This window comes from Dipodomys merriami, unplaced genomic scaffold (assembly GCF_024711535.1).
Source record: "Dipodomys merriami isolate MVZ:Mamm:240054 unplaced genomic scaffold, mDipMer1.0.p SCAF_11, whole genome shotgun sequence".
NCBI classification, from domain to species: Eukaryota; Metazoa; Chordata; class Mammalia; order Rodentia; family Heteromyidae; genus Dipodomys; species Dipodomys merriami.
The window spans coordinates 44,606,582-44,626,467 of NW_027202382.1; the positions used below are offsets into that span (position 1 = coordinate 44,606,582).

At 59.3% G+C, this 19,886-nt stretch overlaps 1 protein-coding gene across 1 annotated transcript in view; it reads left to right on the forward strand.

The window, feature by feature from the left end:
- Nucleotides 1–19,226, forward strand: part of Hmcn2 (hemicentin 2) — a 116,246-nt gene extending 97,020 nt beyond the window's left edge. The window contains exons 82-98 of the mRNA XM_070005148.1: nt 1,157–1,370; nt 3,039–3,173; nt 3,929–4,119; nt 4,613–4,694; nt 6,258–6,527; nt 9,494–9,643; nt 10,843–10,980; nt 11,067–11,188; nt 11,440–11,677; nt 13,016–13,078; nt 13,183–13,305; nt 13,928–14,062; nt 14,585–14,713; nt 15,785–16,105; nt 16,590–16,709; nt 17,710–17,836; nt 18,502–19,226. Coding sequence (XP_069861249.1) covers nt 1,157–1,370; nt 3,039–3,173; nt 3,929–4,119; nt 4,613–4,694; nt 6,258–6,527; nt 9,494–9,643; nt 10,843–10,980; nt 11,067–11,188; nt 11,440–11,677; nt 13,016–13,078; nt 13,183–13,305; nt 13,928–14,062; nt 14,585–14,713; nt 15,785–16,105; nt 16,590–16,709; nt 17,710–17,836; nt 18,502–18,847 — 2,904 coding nt within the window. The 3' untranslated portion in view covers nt 18,848–19,226. The remainder of the gene's footprint in view (nt 1–1,156; nt 1,371–3,038; nt 3,174–3,928; nt 4,120–4,612; nt 4,695–6,257; nt 6,528–9,493; nt 9,644–10,842; nt 10,981–11,066; nt 11,189–11,439; nt 11,678–13,015; nt 13,079–13,182; nt 13,306–13,927; nt 14,063–14,584; nt 14,714–15,784; nt 16,106–16,589; nt 16,710–17,709; nt 17,837–18,501) is intronic.
- The last annotated feature ends 660 nt before the right edge of the window (nt 19,227–19,886 follow it).

A 19,886-nucleotide genomic window follows, 5' to 3' on the forward strand; every position in this document is an offset into this window, starting at 1 on the left:
GTAACCCTAGCTGCCCAGGAGGCTCAGATCTGAGGACTGAGGTTCAAAGGAAAGTCTGTGAGACTCTTATCTCCAATTAACTACCAAAAAGCTGGAAGTGGGGGCTTTGTTTCAAGTGGTAGAGAACTAGCCTTGAGCATCACGCCTGTCATCCTAGCTACTCAGGAGGCTGAGATATGAGGATCACGGTTCAAAGCCAGCCTGGGCAGGAAAGTCCATGAGACTTTTATCTCCAATAAATGACTCAGAAAACCGGAAGTGGCGCTGTGGCTCAAGTGGTAGAGCACTCACCTTGAGCTGAAGAGCTGAGGGACAGCCACCCAGGCCCAGAGTTCAAGCCCCACTACTGACCAAAAACCAAAAAAGAATTGAACCTGGACATGTGCTGGGCGGGCCACCCCATCGTCCTCCACCTCAACCTCAGTACCGAATGTCCTGTGGTCAGGGAGTTACTGAGCCAGGGCTGGGATCGATGGGACCCCTGATCCCTTTCTCCCCAAATTTCCCCCAATGTGAGGGCTTGAACTCCAGACCTCCCACTCCAGCTTGGCTTTTTCACTCAAGGCTGGCACCCTACCCTCGAGTCACACCCCTACTTCCAGCTTTTTGCTGGTTGATTGAAGATCGGAATCCTTTGGGCTTTCCTCACTGGGCTGGCTTTGAAGCTCCATCCTCAGATCATAGCCTCCCGGGTACCCAGGATTACAGGTGCCAGCCGCCAGCCCCGGGCCGAGCAGATTCTGTCATCACAGAAAGCTGCTCTCCCGATAGCTAGGGAGCTGCGTGGTGACGAACACGGGCAGGACTCACACATGAGCGGGAGTCCCCCAGGCTTCAGACTCTGCCCCACTGGGCCCGGCCATGCAGCGGGGAGCATGCTGGCCCTGCTCTGATGCACCCCAAAACTTGGCTCAGATCCTGTCTGTACCAAAAGCAGGGCGGATCAGGCCTAACACACGGCGGCGATCAGAACACGGGCCTGCCTGGTACCATCCTGCCCCGCGGCAGGGCTTGGGTGGCAAAGCGGCGGCCGAATCGCAATGACGGGAAGCGCTCGTGCGCTGGCGGGGTGGCCGTGGCCGGGCGCTGGACCCCGGGGACCGTGCGGAGTGGATCTCAGGCTGATGCCTCTCTCTGCCTCCCCCCCTGCCCCCAGGGCCAGGACGCAGGCACCTACACCTGCACGGCCGAGAACGCCGTGGGCCGGGCCCGCCGCCGCGTGCACCTCACCATCCTGGCGCTGCCTGTCTTCACCACGCTGCCCGGAGACCGCAGCCTGCGCCTTGGGGACCAGCTGTGGCTTCGTTGTGCGGCTCGGGGCAGCCCAACGCCCCGCATCGGCTGGACCCGCAACGACCAGCCGGTCACAGGTCTGGTGGGACAGGCACACCCCGGAAGACAGTAGGTGCTCAATCAGTGCCTGCTGCCGCTTGCCTCCACTGCAGACGATAGTTTCCTACTTTAGAATGCAGCACCAGCCGGGCGCTGGTGGCTCACGCCTGTCATCCCAGCTACTCAGGAGGCTGAGATCTGAGGATCGTAGTTTGAAGCCAGCCCCGGCAGGAAAGTCCGTGAGACTCTTAGCTCTAATTAATCACAGAGAAAGTTGGAAGGGGTGCCATGGCTCAAATGGTAGAGTGCTAGCCTTGAGCAAAAAGAGCTCAGGAACAGTCCCCAGGCCCACAGTACAAGACCCTGGATTGGCCAAAATAAAAGAATACAACGTTTGATCCAGGCGCCCGGTGGCTCACACCTGTCATCCTAGCTACTCAGGAGGCTGAGATCTGAGGATCAGGTGGTTCAAAGCCAGCGGGGGCAGGAAAGTCCATGAGACTCTTACCTCCAATAAACTGGAAGTGGCACTGTGGCTCAAGTGGTAGGGCCCTGGCCTTGAGCTGAAGAGCTGAGAGAGCGCCCAAGCCTAGAGTTCAAGCCCCACAACCGACAAAAAAAAAAAAAAAAAAAAAAGAATGTAACGCCAGCCAGTCCTAGCCCCAGGCCACATCTGTGCCCCCTGCGCCAGACCTCCTGCCTCCATGGAGCAGGAAACCTGAGCAGGTCCCTCATCTACCTCAGAGACCCGCCGTGACCTCTGCCAAACTCATCGTCAAACCAGGTTCCAGGCAGATTTTGTTTTAGTTTCTTTCTGCCAGTACTGGGGCTTGATTCTGGCTTTATACCCTCACTTGGCTTTTTCACTCAAGTCTGGTGCTCTATCATTTAAGCTACTTTCAGCTTTAAAAAAAAAAAAAAAAAAACAAGGGCTGGGAAGGTGGCTCAGTGGAAGAGTGCTTGCCTTGGGCTGGGAAAGTGGCTCAATGGTAGTGCGCTTGCCTTGCAAGCCTGAGGCCCTGGGTTCGATTCCTCAGCACCACATAAAAAAAAAGAAAAAAGCTGGAAGTGGCGCTGTGGCTCAAGTGGTAGAGCACTAGCCTTGAGCTGAAGAGCTGAGGGACAGCGCCCAGGCCCAGAGTTCAGGCCCACGACCGGACCCCCCCCCCCAAAAAAAAGAGTGCTTGCCTTGCATGCATAAGGCCCTGGGTTCGATTCCTCAGCACCACATAAGCAAAAAGAAATAAGCCGGAAGTGGTGCTGTGGCTCAAGTGATAGAGCGCTAGCCTTGAGCTGAAGAGCTGAGGGACAGCGCCCAGGCCCAGAGTTCAGGCCCCACAACCAGACCCAAAATTAATTAATTAATTAATTTAATTAAATAAATAAAAAGCTGGTTAAGTGGAGGTAAGAGTCTTGTGGATTTTCCTGTCCAGGCTAGCTTTGAACCATGATCCTCAGATCTCAGCCTCCTGAGTAGCTAGGATGACAGGCCTGAGCCACCAGCCTAGGCAGATTCCTAACCCCATTTCTATGGCCTGTAACTCCCGGGAACAGGTTGACGCAGTCAGCCCACCACCCATGGAGACCACCCCTCATGCCTGAGTCCAGGACCTTGTTTAAGCACTGCTGGGTACCAAGTTCTCAGTGAGGGTCCAGAAACCCTAGTCCTGGACTCAGCCCTGGGAAATCTCTTTTGTCCACCACAGAGGGCGTGTCTGAGCAGGATGGGGGCAGCACCCTGAAGCGGGCGGCCATCAGCAGGGAGGACAGCGGGGCCTACACGTGCTGGGCTGAGAACAGAGTGGGCCGTGTGCAGACAGTCAGCTTCGTCCACGTGAAGGGTAGGCAGGAGCCTGCGGGGCCTGTCCCGCGAGGCCGTGTAGCCCAATGTATTGCTGTGCCACGAAACTGCAGCCCCGTGCTCTGCTGAGTGGCTTGCCACCCCAGTTGTCCCCTGGGACACTTTGTAAAACCCAAGGACCAGTGTCCACACCCACTTCCATAAACCAGCCCCCCAGGGTGAGACTTCTGCTCAGCCACCGGATGGGTAGTGTTTGAAGGAGCAAAAGAGCCATCCAGACCACCGAGACAGTCATAGCTCTCCCTGGATTTCACCTCAGCATCAGGAAGGGCAAGATCCAACACAGGGCATCCAACAGTCTATGAGATTGTCATGCACCACACGCACGCTCGTGCACACACACACATACACACACCTGTATACCCGTCCCAAATTTCCCTACCTTCCCAGGTACCCCGCAGGTACTGTTGCAGCTAGTGAGATCTGTGAGAACTAATGCTGTGCATATATGCACATACATGTACGCACAGGCATGTGTGCATGCGCGCGCGTACACACACACACTGCATCACCTTCCACCCTGCTCCCGTCTCAGGCATCACTAATCAATCACCAACCAGCTTCAACTACGTCAGCTCAGTTCCCTGTGCTCATGACCCATAAGGCAGCCATGCTGCTCTGGCAGGAGCCTCTGGAGGCCCCTGGACCCTGGGTGGCCTTCGGGAATGGATTTATGGAGGTTGAACCTCAAGGGAGCCTCTCTCCTGACGGCACCTTTCATGCCACCCCTTGCAGAAGCTCCTGTCCTGCAAGGCGAGGCCTTCTCCTACCTGGTGGAGCCTGTAGGGGGCAGCATCCGGCTGGACTGCGAGGTCCGCGGAGACCCGGCACCCGACATCCAGTGGACCAAAGATGGCCTTCCACTGCCCAGCAGCCGGCTCCGTTTCGGGCTCCAGAACGGCTCACTGACCATCCGCAGAGCAGAGGCAAGGCGGGTGGGCCTGGCACTGGGCGGGGTCGTGGGGAACAGCCCTCTGCTCATAATCATGGGCCCCAGTGAGTGTGGGGTGAGGGAGGGGCAGGCGAGTTGCATCACGGGCAGGAGGTCACCCTAAGTTTTATGAGGGGGCAGGAGGTGCTTGGTAGACCGCAGAGGGTAAAGGTGGTGCCAGCCTAGCCAGGGCAGTCAGTAGGGCTTATGCGCTCATAGGTTAGCAGTGAGAAATCCTGAGACGGCCGGAGTGGGACCTGTGTGAGTCAGTAACGCCCCCTAAGATATGATGAGCAAGGGCAGAGTGGGCAGGCAGCAGCACCCCCATCTTAACAGAAGGAGACACCAGGTTCAGAGTCATGCCCCGAGGCCCTCCGCACTCTGTCTCAGTGAGATGGGTCTTGGTCTGGTTGTCCCTCCACGCCCCGCTGCTCCAGGCTGCCCCTCCTCCTCCCTGAGCGCTCCCCCCCCCCCCGTGCCACCTGCAGCTGGAGGACGCGGGACAGTACCAGTGCCTGGCAGAGAACGAGGTGGGCAGTGTGAAGAAGGTGCTGACCCTTGTGCTCCAGAGTGAGTCCAACACCCTCCCCATCCCTGGGCTCCTGTCCACAGCGGGACGGGGACAGCGGCCCTCAGGCTGCTCTGGCTGGTAACAAATCTTTATTTGAAACCCATAGTAAAGTCTAGGACATGTAGGGTGAGACTCAGAGTTGGGTTCCCAAACTCCCAGAAACCAGAGCACCAGGCCTAGAGGTGCTGATGACTCAAACCTCAGAAACACTCTCTGAGCCAGGTGGCTCCCATCTGCATCCTCGCTACTCAGGAGGCTGAGATCTGAGGCACATACAACCTCCCAGGCTCTGCCACAGCCCAGGCGTTCCTGGTCATGAGAGGTATGGGCTCTCCCTGTACCCAGACCCTTCTCCACATCTGTCCCGGCAGACATCACCAATCTACTTCACACACACAGCACCAGACCCTTCTCCACATCTGTCCTGACAGACATCACCAATCTACCCACACACACATAGCACCAGAACCCTTCCTTCTCCACATCTGTCCTGACAGACATCACCAATCTTCCCCCACACACACACACACATACACACAGTGTCAAAGCCAGCCCCGGCTGGAAAGTCCATGAGACTCTTATCATCGTTTAACCAGCAAAAATAAAACTGGGAGTAGAGTTGTGACTCAATTTGTAGAGTGCCAGCATTGAGTGAAAAAGCTATGGGGCAGAGCCCAGGCTCCAAGTGTGCTGCAGGACACACACACACACACACACACACACACACACACACACACACACACGCACACACACACACTTTAGAGGAGGCGGCACTTCATCTTTATGAACAACCAATTTGTCCTGGAATCCAAGCTTGGTGTAGCAGATCTCAGTCATCCCCAGCAGTGGAATATGATATCCCCCCACCCCCACCCCGCAAAAAAAAAAAAAAAGACTGCTTCCTGGCAGGCAGGGGTAGCAATGGTGGGACGGCGCGGTACAGACACCTGTGTGCAATGCAGTCATGGTCGTGCGTCCGTGCGTGCTGGGGATGTGTTCTGAGGAGCGGGTTGTGGTGACGTGTCATGGAAATATCCCATGCGCGCACAAGACCTTAGACCGCTGTACCATCACCCAGTGGTGTGATCGTACCGGAACACTGAGGTGCAAGCAGCCCGTCACAAAACAAAACATCCTTACACGCACACAGAAGTATTTTTTGTTGTTGGTGGTGATGGTTGTGGGGCTTGAACTCTGGGCTTGGGCGCTGTCTCTGTGCTCTTCAGCTCAAGGCAAGCACTCTACTGCTTGAGCTACAGCCCCACTTCCGGTTTTCTAGTGGTTTATTGGAGATAAGAGTCTCACAGACTTTCCTGTCCAGGCTGGCTTTGAGCCGAGATCCTCAGATCTCAGCCTCCTGAGTAGCTAGTATTACAGGCATGAGGCACGGGGCTGGCTCACAGCAGTATTTTTATAAGAACCATTGCCTAAAGGCGCTCTGCAGGCCTGTAGCTGGCTGTGACGTTGCCTTTCTCTGCCTTCGGGGTCCTGCTATGTCCGAATGCATGGGAATAGGCAAACAGAATTAGATGATCGTTAAGTGCTGCCCGGGCCTCCCACAGGTGCCCCAGTATTCCAAATGGAGCCCCAGGATGTGACTGTGAGATCCGGGGAGGACGTGGTGCTGCAGTGCCAGGCCACCGGCGAGCCGGCGCCCACCATCGAGTGGCTGAGGGCAGGTCGACCCCTGCAGGCCGGCCCGCGGCTCCAGATGCTGTCGGATGGGAGCCTGTGGCTGGAGCGCACCCAGGCTGGGGACGCGGGCACATACGAATGTGTCGCTCACAACCTCCTGGGCTCTGCCACAGCCCAGGCGCTCCTGGTCGTGAGAGGTATGGGCTCTCCCTGCCCCCACAGCGCCAGACCCTTCTCCACATCTGTCCCAGCAGACATCACCAATCTACCCACACACAGGGCGCCAGACCCTTCTCCACATCTGTCCCAGCAGACATCACCAATCTACCCACACACAGGGCGCCAGACCCTTCTCCACATCTGTCCCAGCAGACATCACCAATCTACCCACACACAGGGCGCCAGACCCTTCTCCACATCTGTCCCAGCAGGCATCACCAATCTACCCCCCCCACACACACACACACGGCGCCAGATCCTTCTCCACATCTGTCCCAGCAGGCATTACCAATCTACCCACATACACAGCACCAGACCCTTCTCCACATCTGTCTCAGTAGACATCATCAGTCTACCCACACACAGTACCAGAACCCTTATCTACATCTGTTCTAGCAGACATCACCAATCTACCCACATGCATAGCACCAGAACCCTTCTCCACATCTGTCCCAGCAGACATCACCAATCTACCCACACACATAACAGTGTCAGAACTCTTCTCCACATCTGTTCCCCGATCCTACTCCCTTCCTGTATGCTACTTAGCGAAAGGCCAGATACTATAGAACTCTAAAGCGATAGAAGTGATTTTCTCCCATAATTCAATTAGCATAAATAGCTTAGATAATTATTTGAGAGTATATTATTCCAATTTTTATTTCTCTAAGTGTGAAGAGATATACCCTTTTTATAATCCAAATCAAATTTGCAGGTTGTCTTTGTACCCTGCCATTTTGCTTTCTGCCTTGGGTAACGTTCTGTAATTCTCAAACTGGTTCCACAGTGATACTTGTTTGTTTGATTAATTTCTGGCGGTGGCATTTGCTAAGTCAGGTACTCTACCACTTGAGCCACATCCTCAGCACTCTTTTTTGCAGGGGTTATTTTTGAGAGAGAGCCTTGCTTTTTGCCCTGGCCAACGTAGATAGCAATCCTCTTATTTAAGGTTCTAGCTCTAGATGCTGGACGCTGGTGGCTTATGCCTGTCATCCTAGCTATTAAGGAAGCTGAGATCTGAGGATCAAGGTTCAAAGCCAGCCTGCAGAAGGAAAGTCTGTGAGACTCTTATCTCCAATAAACCATCAGAAACCTGGTAGTGGCAATGTGGCTCAAGCAATAGAGTGTTGGCCTTGAGCTAAAGAGCTTAGGGACAGCACCCAGGCCCAGAGTTCAAGCCCCAAAACTGACCAAAAAAAAAGGGGGGGTTCCAGCTCTAGCTGAGATAACAGACACACCTTACCACACCCAGCTATTGGTGAGATGGGAACTTTTTTCATCTCATCCTGGACTGGCCTAAAACCGTGATCCTCCTCTCAGCCTTTAAGAGTGGCTATGATTATAGATGTGAACCACTGGCACCAAGCTAGAGTCTACATCTTTGTTGTTATTATTGTTGTTGGTTATGGGGCTTGAACTTACGGCCTGGCTGCTGTCTCTACGGGTTTTCACTCACTCAAGTCTAGAGCTCTAGCTCTTTGAGCCACAGGTCCACTTACAATTTTCTGGTGGGTAATTGAAGATTTCCTGGCCAGCAGGCTTTGAACTGCAGTCTTTAGATCTCAGCCTCCTGAGTAGCTAGGATGACTCACTGAGCCACCAATGCCCAGCTAACTTCAAAGCCCCTGACATCAACCTATGCCCTCCTTTCCAGCTTCACGCCTCCTTCCCCAGCAGCCTCGGGGTCCCGGCTCTGGCCTCCAGGGGACAAAAGGCTGATGGAACACTTAAGTAGACAGTGGCTTGTCACTCCTAAGCTCCCAGTTGTGTCCCCTTCCAGGGTGGCTGGGTCCTGCGTGCACCTTCTCCCCTGCAGCCACCACGTCCTTCCCCATCCCCTAGAGAAAGCAAGAACAAGAAGCAGAGCTGTGGCTCAAATGGTACAGCACCAACCTTGAGGGGAAGCAAGTACATGAAGCCCTGAGTTCAAGCCCTGGGACTGGCACATAAAAAAAAAGAAAAAAGAAAGAGAAGGAAGGATAGAAGGAAAGGGAGGAAGGAAGGAAAGAAGGAATGAAGGGAAGAGAAGAAAAGGGAGAGAGAGGAGGAGGAGCAGAAGGAGGAGGAGGAACAGAAAGAAGGAAGAGGAGGAGGAGGAGGAGGAAGAGGAGGAGGAGGAGGAAGAGGAGGAGGAGGAGGAGGAGGAGGAAGAAAGCAAAGCAGGTTTGGGTCATGGTCCTGTGTCCCTCCCAGACTCCGGATGTGGAGGAGAAATATCCCAGAAGCCCAGCTGACTTCATGCAACCTCAGGAAATGGGCGCACTTCCTAGAATCTGACATTAAGAAGCCCTGGTGTGGCCGTTTCGGATCCTGGCCGCGCCGTGGTTTGTGTTACTCGCTGACAGGCCATGGACAATTTGTTGCTAATTTCCCCTGAGAGCTGGCGAGCGGAGCCGCAGGCTGTCTTCTGTCTCTCTTCCCCTGGAATGCCAGTGGCCTGGAGGAGACAGATGGCCCCTCAGAGGGGAAGCGCAGGCCCCCTGGGCCTCCGTCCGATCTTTGATTAGTGCTTGAAAAGCATCTGCTCCTAGCCAGCCTGGCGACACCAGGACAAAACCCACCGCGGCCAGGCCAGCTGCGGGGCGGCTGGAGCCAGGCTCTGGAGGAATGTAGATGTTGAGGTCATGACATCCAGCTCCGGGCACCGTGCCCTGGTCCTTTCAATGTGCCAGGCCCTGCCACTGCGGCTCTGGGCATGATAGCGTCTGGTGGGTCTCCTGTGTGCCTTGAACCCCACCCCACCCCGCCTTCATGTCATAGATGAGCCCCCTTCGCGTAGCTTGGGGGCCTGATGCATCCGGGCTTCAACGCAGGTGATGGCAGAGGCAGACTCCACATTTGGCTCCATCACCCACTGGCTGTGCGTCCTCCGGCATGATACTTTGCCTCTCTGAGCTTCAGTGTGGAGAGGATGTGTCCTAGTATTGTTCTCTCCTGCACACAGGGGAACCCCGGGGGAGCCGGGGCAGCATGACTGGGATGATCAACGGTCAGGAATTTGGCGTGGCCACTCTCAACACCAGCGTCCAACAGGAGGGGAGCTCTGGAGCCACCACCATCCACAGCAGCGTCAGCCACCTCCCAGCAAATGTGGGTCAGTGGGGTTCCCCATGGGTGGACATCCGCCCGACAGGGGCGGGGGGAGGCAAAGGCTGTACCCCCAGGCTTCCCCGAGGCCCATGCCCCAGAAGATCCAACCGCCTCTAATGGACCAATTCAAGCCTCCGTGCACCGCTATGCGGGCGACTTCCTGTCCCGCTCCCAAGCCCCGCCCCCACTCCCCCCCCCCCCCCAAGAAGCCACTGCATGTACAATCGGACCAGGAGAAAACTGAAGTGAGCAGGATGGAGGGCCAGCAGGAGCTCAGAAACACAAGAGCTGAAGGCCCTGATGGTTCCAGAAGGGTCTGGAACTCCTCCATTTCCAGCCAGAGTTTTTTGGCTTTTTTCAAAGCCAGTGGTTTGGAACAATTTTCCTCTCCCAGGCTCTTCTGGAAGTTGTCCGCAAGTCAGGAAAGCTTGGTTGCTTTTTCTTTTTGTTGTTGGTTGTGGGGCCTGAACTCTGGGCCTGGGCGCTGTCCCTCAGCTCTTCAGCTCAAGGCTAGCACTCTACCTCTTAAGCCACAGCGCCACTTCTGTCTGGCTTTGTTTTTCTGCTTATGTGGTGCTGAGGAATCAAACCCAGGGCCTCATGCATGCAAGGCAAGCACTCTACCATTGAGCCCACCTTCCCAGCCCAGCTTGGTTGATTTTTAACTCAGTTCAGCCAGTCTCTACAGACAGGCTGTAGCTTCCCAGACCCATGGTAACCCAGTCGCTCTTTTTCTGTATTAGCTGAACTTAGCTGAGTTGCCAACAACTTACACGCATTCTCTCTTGCAGACTCATTATATTAACAGTCACAGTTGGAATATAGGTTGGGCTTGGCCATTTCCCAGGTTCTGATTAAGTAAACTACTTCAAAGCCGGGCACTGGTGGCTCACACCTGTCATCCTAGCTACTCAGGAGGCTGAGATCTGAGGATCACGGTTCAAAGCCAGCCTGGGCAGGAAAGTCCGTGAGACTCTTATCTCCAATAAACATCAGAAAACTGTGGCTCAAGTGACAGAGTGCTAGCCTTAAGTTAAAGAGCTGAGAGACAGTGCCCAGGCCCAGAGTTCAAGCCCCACGACCAACAAAAAAATTAACACTAAAAAAATAAACTACTTCAGGCCGCCACAAGGCTGAGCTTTCCTGGAAGGTAGTAGAGGCCACAGACGCCCAGGCCTGTGCTAGCCTGGCCTCTGTACGCAGGACCTCTGCTGCGGACTCTGGTGGTCGCCATCTCCCCCGTCTACTGGGCGCTGGCTGGCGAGAGAGGAGCGGCCCTCAATGGCCACTCCCTGACAGGTGGCCACTTCTGGCAGGAGTCGCATGTGGAGTTTGCTACAGGTGAGTGGGGGTCCCCCACCCGGGGGAGGCCCGGCCTGAACCCAGGGCCTCTCCCCAGCTGACCGCAGGCGGGGCCTGGATTGCAGGGGAGCAGGTGGTGCTGACCCAGGCGGCTCGGGGCCTGGATCCCCACGGGTTCCTGCTTCTGGATGTGGCGGTCCACGGCGCTGTTCCCGAGAGCCTGGCCGGGGCGGAGCTTGTCCTGCAGGTGGGCCTTCCCATCCCCCCCTCCGGGCCCCGTCCCTCCTGACCCCCCTCCTACTCCTCCACCCCCCCGCAGACGGGGGTGCATGGTCATGGCGAGGAGGGAGGGCTCCCCTTGGACTTGGGTTCCACTAGCAGATGGTCATAAATCCCAACTGGGGTTCAGAGACAGCAGATTAGAGCGGGGACCTGCCCCGGGGCCTCTCACCCCACCCCTGGAGTCCCCACTCCAGGCCCCCGATCCCCGTGCTGCAGGACTTTGAGGAGCGCTACGTGCAGACGGGCCCTGGCCGGCTGTTTGTGGGCGCCACGCAGCGCTTCCTTCACGACGGCCAGCGCGCGGCCCTGCGCTGCAGCCACAGCATCCGCTACGCCCAGGCCCGCGGGCCCCAGCCACGGCTGGTGCAGCACCTGCGGGCCTCCCGCCTCAGCTCGGCCTTCGACCCCGAGGCCCAGGCCCTGCGCTTCCAGCTAACCGCAGCCCTGCAAGCCGGTGAGCCGCCCCCTCTGCACACCCCCCCCAGGCTCTGGCTAAAAGCTCCCAGGGGCCCAGACGCAGCTGGCTGACTTGCACCCCTGTTCTCCCCCACCCCAACCCAAGGGCTGGCCTCTCCCTCTCCCCACTCCCCACTCCATAGGGACGCAGCTCTTCAGCTGGCTCCAGGCCAAACCTCAGAGCCATTCCCCAGGGCCTCAAAGGGAGGCCCAGCCCCCTGCCCCCACCCCTCAGGCTGGTGTTCAAGTCCAGCCACACCCCATACTCCATTCCCACGGGTCCACTTAGGAGGCACCCCGGAGCTCCTGGAGGCCCACCTGAACCCACCCGAGGTCTCAGTCTATGAAAGCTACTGGGGCGTATCAGCATTACGTGAGATTCCCACAGGCTCTAACACTGAATAAGAATAGAGCTGAGAGGTCAGGTTCAAATCCCACGTGCCTGGCTGTCCAGCTGTGGGGCCCTTGGGGCAGGGCTCTGGCCCTCCCTGGGCCTGTTTCTATCTGCACGTGAACGAGATGTGTCCAGCCTCCCAGGATGGGGGACAGTTCAGGTACTGCCACTAAAGCCCACAAAGACGCTCACACCTGTCATCCTAGCAACTCAGGAGACTGAGATCTGAGGATTGCAGTTCAAAGCCAGCGTAGGCAGGAAAAGTCTGTAAAACTCTTATCTCCAGTGAACCACCAGAAAACCAGAAGTGGCGCTGTGGCTCAAGTGGTAGAGCGCTTGCCTTGAGCTGAAGAGCTGAGGGACAGTGCTCAGGCCCAGAGTTCAAGCCCCACGACCAACACACACACACACACACACACACACACACACACACACACCACAGAATTCTACACATGTGACATTCCATTAGCTCCCTTTTATTTTGTTTTGTTTTTGGTGCTGGTACTGGGACTTATTTTATTTTTATGTATTTTTTACTCAAGGCTGATGCTCCACCATTTGAGCCATAGTTCTACTTCTGGCTTTTTGCTAGTTAGAGATAAAAGTCTCACAAACTTTTTGGCTCAGGCTGGCTTCAAACTGGGATCTTCAAATCTCAGCCTCCAGAGTAGCCAGGATTACAGGCGTGAGCTGCCAGGCCTCCTGCTTTCTACTTCTTGCTAGGGTTTCTCCGGAGTGGGCCTGGCTCCGGGGGCACACTTACACAAGTGTGCATGTCCTGTGACAGGCGTGGGTGCAGTGTCCCGCTGACCCCAGCTGGGCTCAGGACAGGGCCTGAACACGCCTACCTGGGGCCACTACCTGCACAGCCCACGGAGGCCAAGGTGGCCTGGGGAGGGGAGGGAGCTTCATGCCCTCAGGACCATTTTCTTTCCCTTGCAGAGGAGAATGACGCTGGCTGCCCAGAGGGCTTCGAGCTGGACACCCAGGGCACGTTTTGTGTGGGTGAGCACCCCCACTTCCCACCCCAATTCTGGCACCAACAAGGGAAACCTCCAGCCTGGCATGCACAGCCTGTGAGCACAGACCCCGCCTCTCTCCCTGCCCAGACACGGACGAGTGTTCCGGGGTCCCCAGCCCCTGCTCCCACAGCTGCCACAACGCACCTGGCCGCTTCTCCTGCTCCTGCCCGGAAGGCTTCGCCCTGGCCTGGGACGGCAGGAGCTGCAGGGGTGAGTGGCCAGGAGAGGCGGCGCTCCAACATGGCCTGGGTGCCCAGCAGGGCGTCCAGACCCAGGGGACAAACGTTCCACTCCTGACGGCATCCACGGCCGCCGGGGAGCCCAGGCATCATCTGGAGCTGCAGGCTGGGGTCCTCCAGTCTCTTGATGCGCTGCGCATAGAGCGCAGAATGGCAGACAGGAGGCAGGAAGGGGAGCGGGGGAGGAGGGCGGGGGGCCCTGTGCTCCTCACCCGGGATGAACCCCGTGTGGGTGAGCCGGGCAGGGGCAGGGGCAGGGCAGGGGCAGGGGCAGGGGCAGGGGCAGGGCAGGGGCAGGGGCAGGGGCAGGGCAGGGGCAGGGGCAGGGGCAGGGGCAGGGGCAGGGGCAGGGCAGGGGCAGGGCAGGGGCAGGGGCAGGGGCAGGGGCAGGGGCAGGGCAGGGGCAGGGGCAGGGGCAGGGCAGGGGCAGGGGCAGGGGCAGAGCAGGGGCAGGGGCAGGGGCAGGGCAGGGGCAGGGGCAGGGGCAGGGGCAGGGGCAGGGGCAGGGGCAGGGCAGGGGCAGGGGCAGGGGCAGGGCAGGGGCAGGGGCAGGGGCCGTGCGCTCCGCAGCTGTCCTCCTGCTCTGCCTCCAGATGTGGACGAGTGTGCGTGGGAGGCCCACCTCTGCCTGGAGGACCAGCGCTGCGTGAACCTGCTCGGCTCCTACCACTGCCTCCCCGACTGTGGGTCTGGCTTCCGGGTGGCGGCTGACGGGGCCAGCTGTGAAGGTGACAGGGGCTTTCCTTTCTGTGCCTTGGGTCATCTGCTCATGAAAAGGGAAACCCCAGGTCAGGGTGAGCAAACAGAAGCCACCTCTGCTGCCCCTCCCCTCCTCCCCCTGCCCCGGGTCAGGGCCCAGCCTTGGGACACCCAGCTGTCGCTGTGGATCAGCTGACCTGAGGCTGAACCCTAGGTGCCACCGCTGGGTGGATGACCGTTAGGATCCTCCTGACCTAGCATCCTGTAGTGTCAGGATGGCAAGGCCTCCTGGCTCCTTGGGGACAGGCCAAGGAGGGAAGCTCGGTGGCCTTGAACTCAGAAGCCAATCCTCCTCCATGGCTCTCAAGCTGGGGGGTGGACAAGAGCTAGTTGGCAGGAACAGTGGATGAGGCCCGGGTGTGGAGGGGGTGGTACATGCCCCAGGTGGAGGGGCTCTGTAGAAAGCCCCATCCTGCCCACACCCACCTCCTCAGATATAGAAGGGGAGGGCCCTGGGGAAAGCCCCGCCCTGACCACACCTACCTCCCCAGATGTGGATGAATGCTTGGAACAGTTGGACGAGTGTCACTCCAGCCAGCTCTGTGAGAACACTGCAGGCAGCCACCATTGCAGCTGCCCCCGGGGGTACCGTCTCCAGGGCCCAGGCCTGCCCTGCCTAGGTATGGGGCCGCCCAGGACCCTGGTCAGCAGCCCTGGCTCGGGGCAGGGGTATTCATGGCAACCATGAGTGCTGAAAATAACCACAGTGGCAACAGAGACCAGCTGTGCTCACCAAGACCCCATCTCTGCTGTACCCGAACCCAGCCCCGAGGGGTCACTCAGCGGGCCTTGGAGAAGCAAGGAGGAGGGTGAAAATGGCCTGATCAATGCCAGGGGCCCAGGACTGGGCACCCAGGAACCTGGTGTAATGGCCCAGCAGGGGAAAGTGGGTCTCAGAGTATGGAGCTGGGGTCTGAGGGAAGGCTGGTGAAGAGGGCCCCCCGCCCCCCGCAGGCCAGCCTGGAGCAACCCTGTGTTGTGTGAGGCGCTGGCTTCCCGGGAGGCACAGGCTGGAAAGGCTGGCATGGCCCGGCTGCAGGAACTCTGAGCTAGTCAGGCACTGGTGACTCCAGAGGTAGAGAGCTGAGGAGCATGGTTCAAAACCAGCCCAGAAAAAAAAAAATCTCGGGCTGGGAAGGTGTCTCAGTGGTAGAGCACTTGCCTTGCATGCCTGAGGCCCTGGGCTCGATTCCTCAGCACCACATAAGCAAAAAGAAAAAAGCTGGAAGTGGCACTGTGGCTCAAGTGGTAGAGCCTTGAGCTGAAGAGCTGAGGGACAGCACCCAGGCCCAGAGTCCAGGCCCCAACCTGGAGCAGAAAAAGCCAAGTAAGAGTTTGAGGGCCTGAGTTCAAACCCCAGTACTGACCCCCTCACCTATCACAGAGAGAGAGAGGACCCTGAAGCTGGGTACTGGTGGCTCACCCCTATAATCCCAGCTATTCAGGAGGCTGAGATCTAAGGATCACAGTTCAAAGCCTGGGCACGAAAGCCCATGAGATGCTTCAATTCACCACTGAAAAGTCAGAAATGGAGCTGTGGCTCAAATGGTAGAGTACTAACCTTCAGCAAAAAAGCTCAGGGACAGTGTCCAGGTCCTGAGTTCAAGCTCCAGGATTGGTACCAAAAACAAAACAAAACAACAAAAAACAACTCTGAGCCACCGCCGCCCCCTGCCCCTTCCCCTCCGCAGATATCAACGAGTGTTTGCAGCTGCCCAGGCCCTGCGCCTACCAGTGCTACAACCTCCAGGGCGGGTACCGCTGTCTGTGCCCGCCGGGCCAGGCTCTGCTGTGGGATGGCAAGGCCTGCGTCCCGCTGGAGCAGAGCGAGCAGAACGTGACCACCGTCAGCCATCGGGGGCCCTTGGTGCCCTGGCTGCGGCCTCGAGCCCCAGCCCCAGGCGGCGCCTACCATGCCTGGCTCTCCCTCCGGCCAGGTCAGGGAGCCCTGAGCAGCCCAGGCCGGGCCTGGTGCCCCCCTGGCTTCATCAGGCAGAACGGCATCTGCACAGGTAAGGCAGATCACCCCACCTTCGCTCGCCCCTGAGCCTTGGGCTCGGGGCTCACAGGCCAGCGTGGGGTGCCTGCTTCCTCCATGGAGGTGCTCGGCCTTGGCTGTGCAGGTACTCGGAGTAAAACAGGGAGGGCCAGAATGTTCCAGATAGTGATGCTGGAGTGAAGAGGGACTGGCAGGAACACAGACTTAGGGTCAGGAGAGCTCCTGGAGCTTAAAGCCGCACAGGGTGACAGAGGGGCAAAGCAGAGGCAGCCTGCCTGGCTCCAGGGCTGTGGGGGGGAGGGGGGCTGCCTGGAGCCCCAGGTCATACAAGGTGAGGCCTTCCAACCCCAGGCTCGGGGACTTGTGGAGCAGGGGCTGAGTGCGGCAGGCTGGCGAGCAGGCGGCTCCCGGCAGGGACTTTCTGGCCTGCCCCAGAGCCCGTGGGCAGGCGTGTGTGTGACTCAGTGTGTCTCTGCCCCCCTCCCTGCCCGGGCCAGACCTCGATGAGTGCCGAGTGCGGAGCCTGTGCCAGCACGCCTGCCGCAACACCGAAGGCAGCTACCGGTGCCTCTGTCCCTCCGGCTACCGCCTCCTCCCCAGCGGGAAGACCTGCCAGGGTGAGCGGTGCCCAGCACCCCCCAGACCCCAGCTAGGTGTGGCCCACAGGCCACGCAAGAGCCTCAGGGCCAGTCTAGCTCTGCTGTGGGTCTCTAGGGAACTTCCTCTATCTCTCTGAGCCTCAACCTTCTAGAGGGTCGCACAGTCACACTGCACCCCTGCAGATGGCTGGAGTGAGGCCTGAGAAGATGGGCACAGTGGCAGTTGCTGGCTCTGTGTGTGGGGGGGGTGTGGGGGTGTGGGTGTGGGTGTGGGTGTGAACTAGGCTTGAACTCAGGGCTTAGGCACTGTCCCTGATCTTTTTTATGCTCAAGGCTGGCACTCTGCCACTTGGGCCACAGTTCCACTTCTGGCTTTTTGCTGGTTAACTGGAGATAAGAGTTTCATGAACTTTCCTGCCCCAGCTGGGACTTCAAACCACTCTCCTCAGACCTCAGCCTCCTGAATAGCTAGGCTTACAGGTGTGAGCCAGTTGGGCGGCTGGTGGCAATCTTTTTTGTTGGTGGTAGTGGTGATGGTCATGGGGCCTGAACTCTGGGCCTGGGTGCTGTCCCTCAGCTCTTCAGCTCAAGGCTAGCACTCTACCACTTGAGCCACAGCGCCACTTCCGGCTTTTTCTGCTTCTGTGGTGCTGAGGAATCAAACCCAGGGCCTCATGCATGCAAGGCAAGCGCTCTACCACTGAGCCACCTTCCCAGCCCATGGTGGCAGGCTTAATGTCCTCCAACCCCCATGTCGGGTCTACTTTTCCCGATGCACACGGGGTACAGGCTGGAGCTGTAGGCGCAGACGCAGAGGGCCCCGTCGGCTGGGTGCCCTTCCTGTCTCCCCCTCCCTCTGCCATGGGGCTCAGTGGATGGCCCCACTCTATACTCTTCTCCCAACTCCCGCCAGGCCCCAGGGGGATGGGAGGGGCTGCCCCGTGGCTGGTCCTCTAGCCCCTGCTCCTTCACCCCTGCCTTCCCTTCCTGGTTCCCGGGGGTCCAACACCCTGGCCAGACATCAACGAGTGCGAGGAGGACCGCGTGGAGTGCGGGCCGGGCCAGATGTGCTTCAACACCCGGGGCGGCTTCCAGTGTGTGGACACGCCGTGCCCCACCACCTACCGGCAGGGCCCCAGCCCCGGGTAAGGGCCCAGCTGGACAGGACGGGAGCCAGGGGTGGCACATTGTCTGCCAGGGGCTGTGCTGGCCAGCGGGACCCCCTCCCCCACCCCAAGGCCTCCCAGGGCTCCAGGAGGCCACGGGTCACCACCCCTGGGCCTGGGGGTTGGGGGGACAGCCTTGTGCCACGCCGGGGTCCAGCGCCCCTGACGCCGCCTTCCCTGGTGGAGGGGGGTGCGGGTAGCTGTGCATGGAGCACTGGGGCTCAGAGGGGAACAAACGAGCTTGCACACACATGTGCATGCCCACACACCCCAACCAGAGATGTCCCTAACCCCAGGCCCGGCAGAGCTTCTGTGGCCACTGGAAGTCTTTCCCAGCGGGCCTGGGGGCTTAACTGAATTTTACAGTCTGGAGAAGGGGGGGGGGGAGAGAAAGGGAGGGAGGGCTGGGCAAGGCTGAACTCGAGTCTTGGAACTCCACCCCCGCACTGCAGACACAGTGGATGACTCAGTTTCCCCAGGAGGAACTGGGGGAGGGGGCTCTGAGCGCACGGTGGGGGCCGGGACAGTGCGGGGCTCTGCGGGGCGCAGGCGAGGTCTGATGGGGTGGCGCTGCCCCCCCACTCCGGCCCCGGGGCTCCATCTGTCTGTGTCTCGTCCGTCTGTCCGTCCGTGCGTGCGTGCAGGACCTGCTTCCGCCGCTGCTCGCAGGACTGCAGCGCCCAGGGCGCGTCCACGCTGCAGTACCGGCTGCTGCCGCTGCCGCTGGGCGTGCGCGCGCGGCACGACGTGGCCCGCCTGGCCGCCTTCTCCGAGGCCGGGGTCCCCGCCAACCGCACGGAGCTCCGCGTGCTGCAGCCCGACCCGCGCAGCCCCTTCGCCCTGCGCCCGCTGCGCCCGGGCCAGGGCGCCGTCTACACCCGGCGCGCGCTCACCCGGCCCGGCCTCCACCGGCTCACGGTGCGCGCCGCCGCGCCGCGCCGCCAGAGCCTCTTCGTGCTGCTCATCGCCGTCTCCCCCTACCCGTACTGAGCCCGCCGCCGCCGCCGCTCCCCCGGCGCCACCGGGCGGCCGGGGCCGGGCTGTGACCCTGCGGGCCGCGCGTGCGTCAGCCGGGCCTTCGGCAAACACGGCCCCGCCGGCAGCCTTGACCCCCGGACGGCGCTGCCGAGCCCGGAGCCCCTCCACACCTGACCCAGAACACGGGGGAGGGGGCGGCCAGGGACACGGCACCCCCTGCACCCCCCACCCCGGGACACGGCACCCCCTGCACCCCCTGCGCCCCCCACCCCGGGACACGGCACCCCCTGCACCCCCACCCCGGGACACCGCACCCCCTGCACCCCCCACCCCGGACCCGGGGGAAGGGGGGGGCGCACGGCGCCTGCGAACATAAAACGAATCGTTCTCAGCCCGGGGTCTCCTCGAGTCGTTTTCTTTTTGCTTCGGCCAGGAGGGGCACTGGCTGGGAGACAGGAGCCCCCCGGGGTGCTAGCTGCTGGGTCCCCGCCCATGGGCTCTGTGGTGTGACCAAAGCGCCTCATTTACGGTGCAATACAAATGTGGTACGAGGCCTCGCCCCCCCCCACTCACACCCACACGGCACCCGGGGAACTAATGGGAATTAATGTGCCACACAGCCCTAGGCAGTACCAAGAGCTACGGGCTCTAACTGCTTGTAAGTAAATGCTCATTGCAAGTCTTAAGGGTAGTATTTATCGCGAAGTGCTGGCAGCCCACACCTAGAATCCTAGTTGCCCAGGAGGCTGGGATCTCAAGGATCAAAGTGTAAAGCTGGTCAGGACAGGAAGAAAAAATCCCCTGGACCCCATCTCCATCATCAGCAACAAAAAGCCAGGCTCGGTGGCATGGCTCCTGGGGTGCTTTCTCCCTCTTTCTGGCCTCCCCTTTGACAGCGGCCGCCCAGAGCCTGCCTCTGAACATGGTTCCCTGGTCCTGGGGTGCAGTGGGACACAGGCACCGCTCTCTGAACCCCCTTTCTCTCATCTGGACTGAGGGAAAGCGATCAGACCGGTAAAGGAAGCCCAGGAAAGACCAGATGTCACCTGAC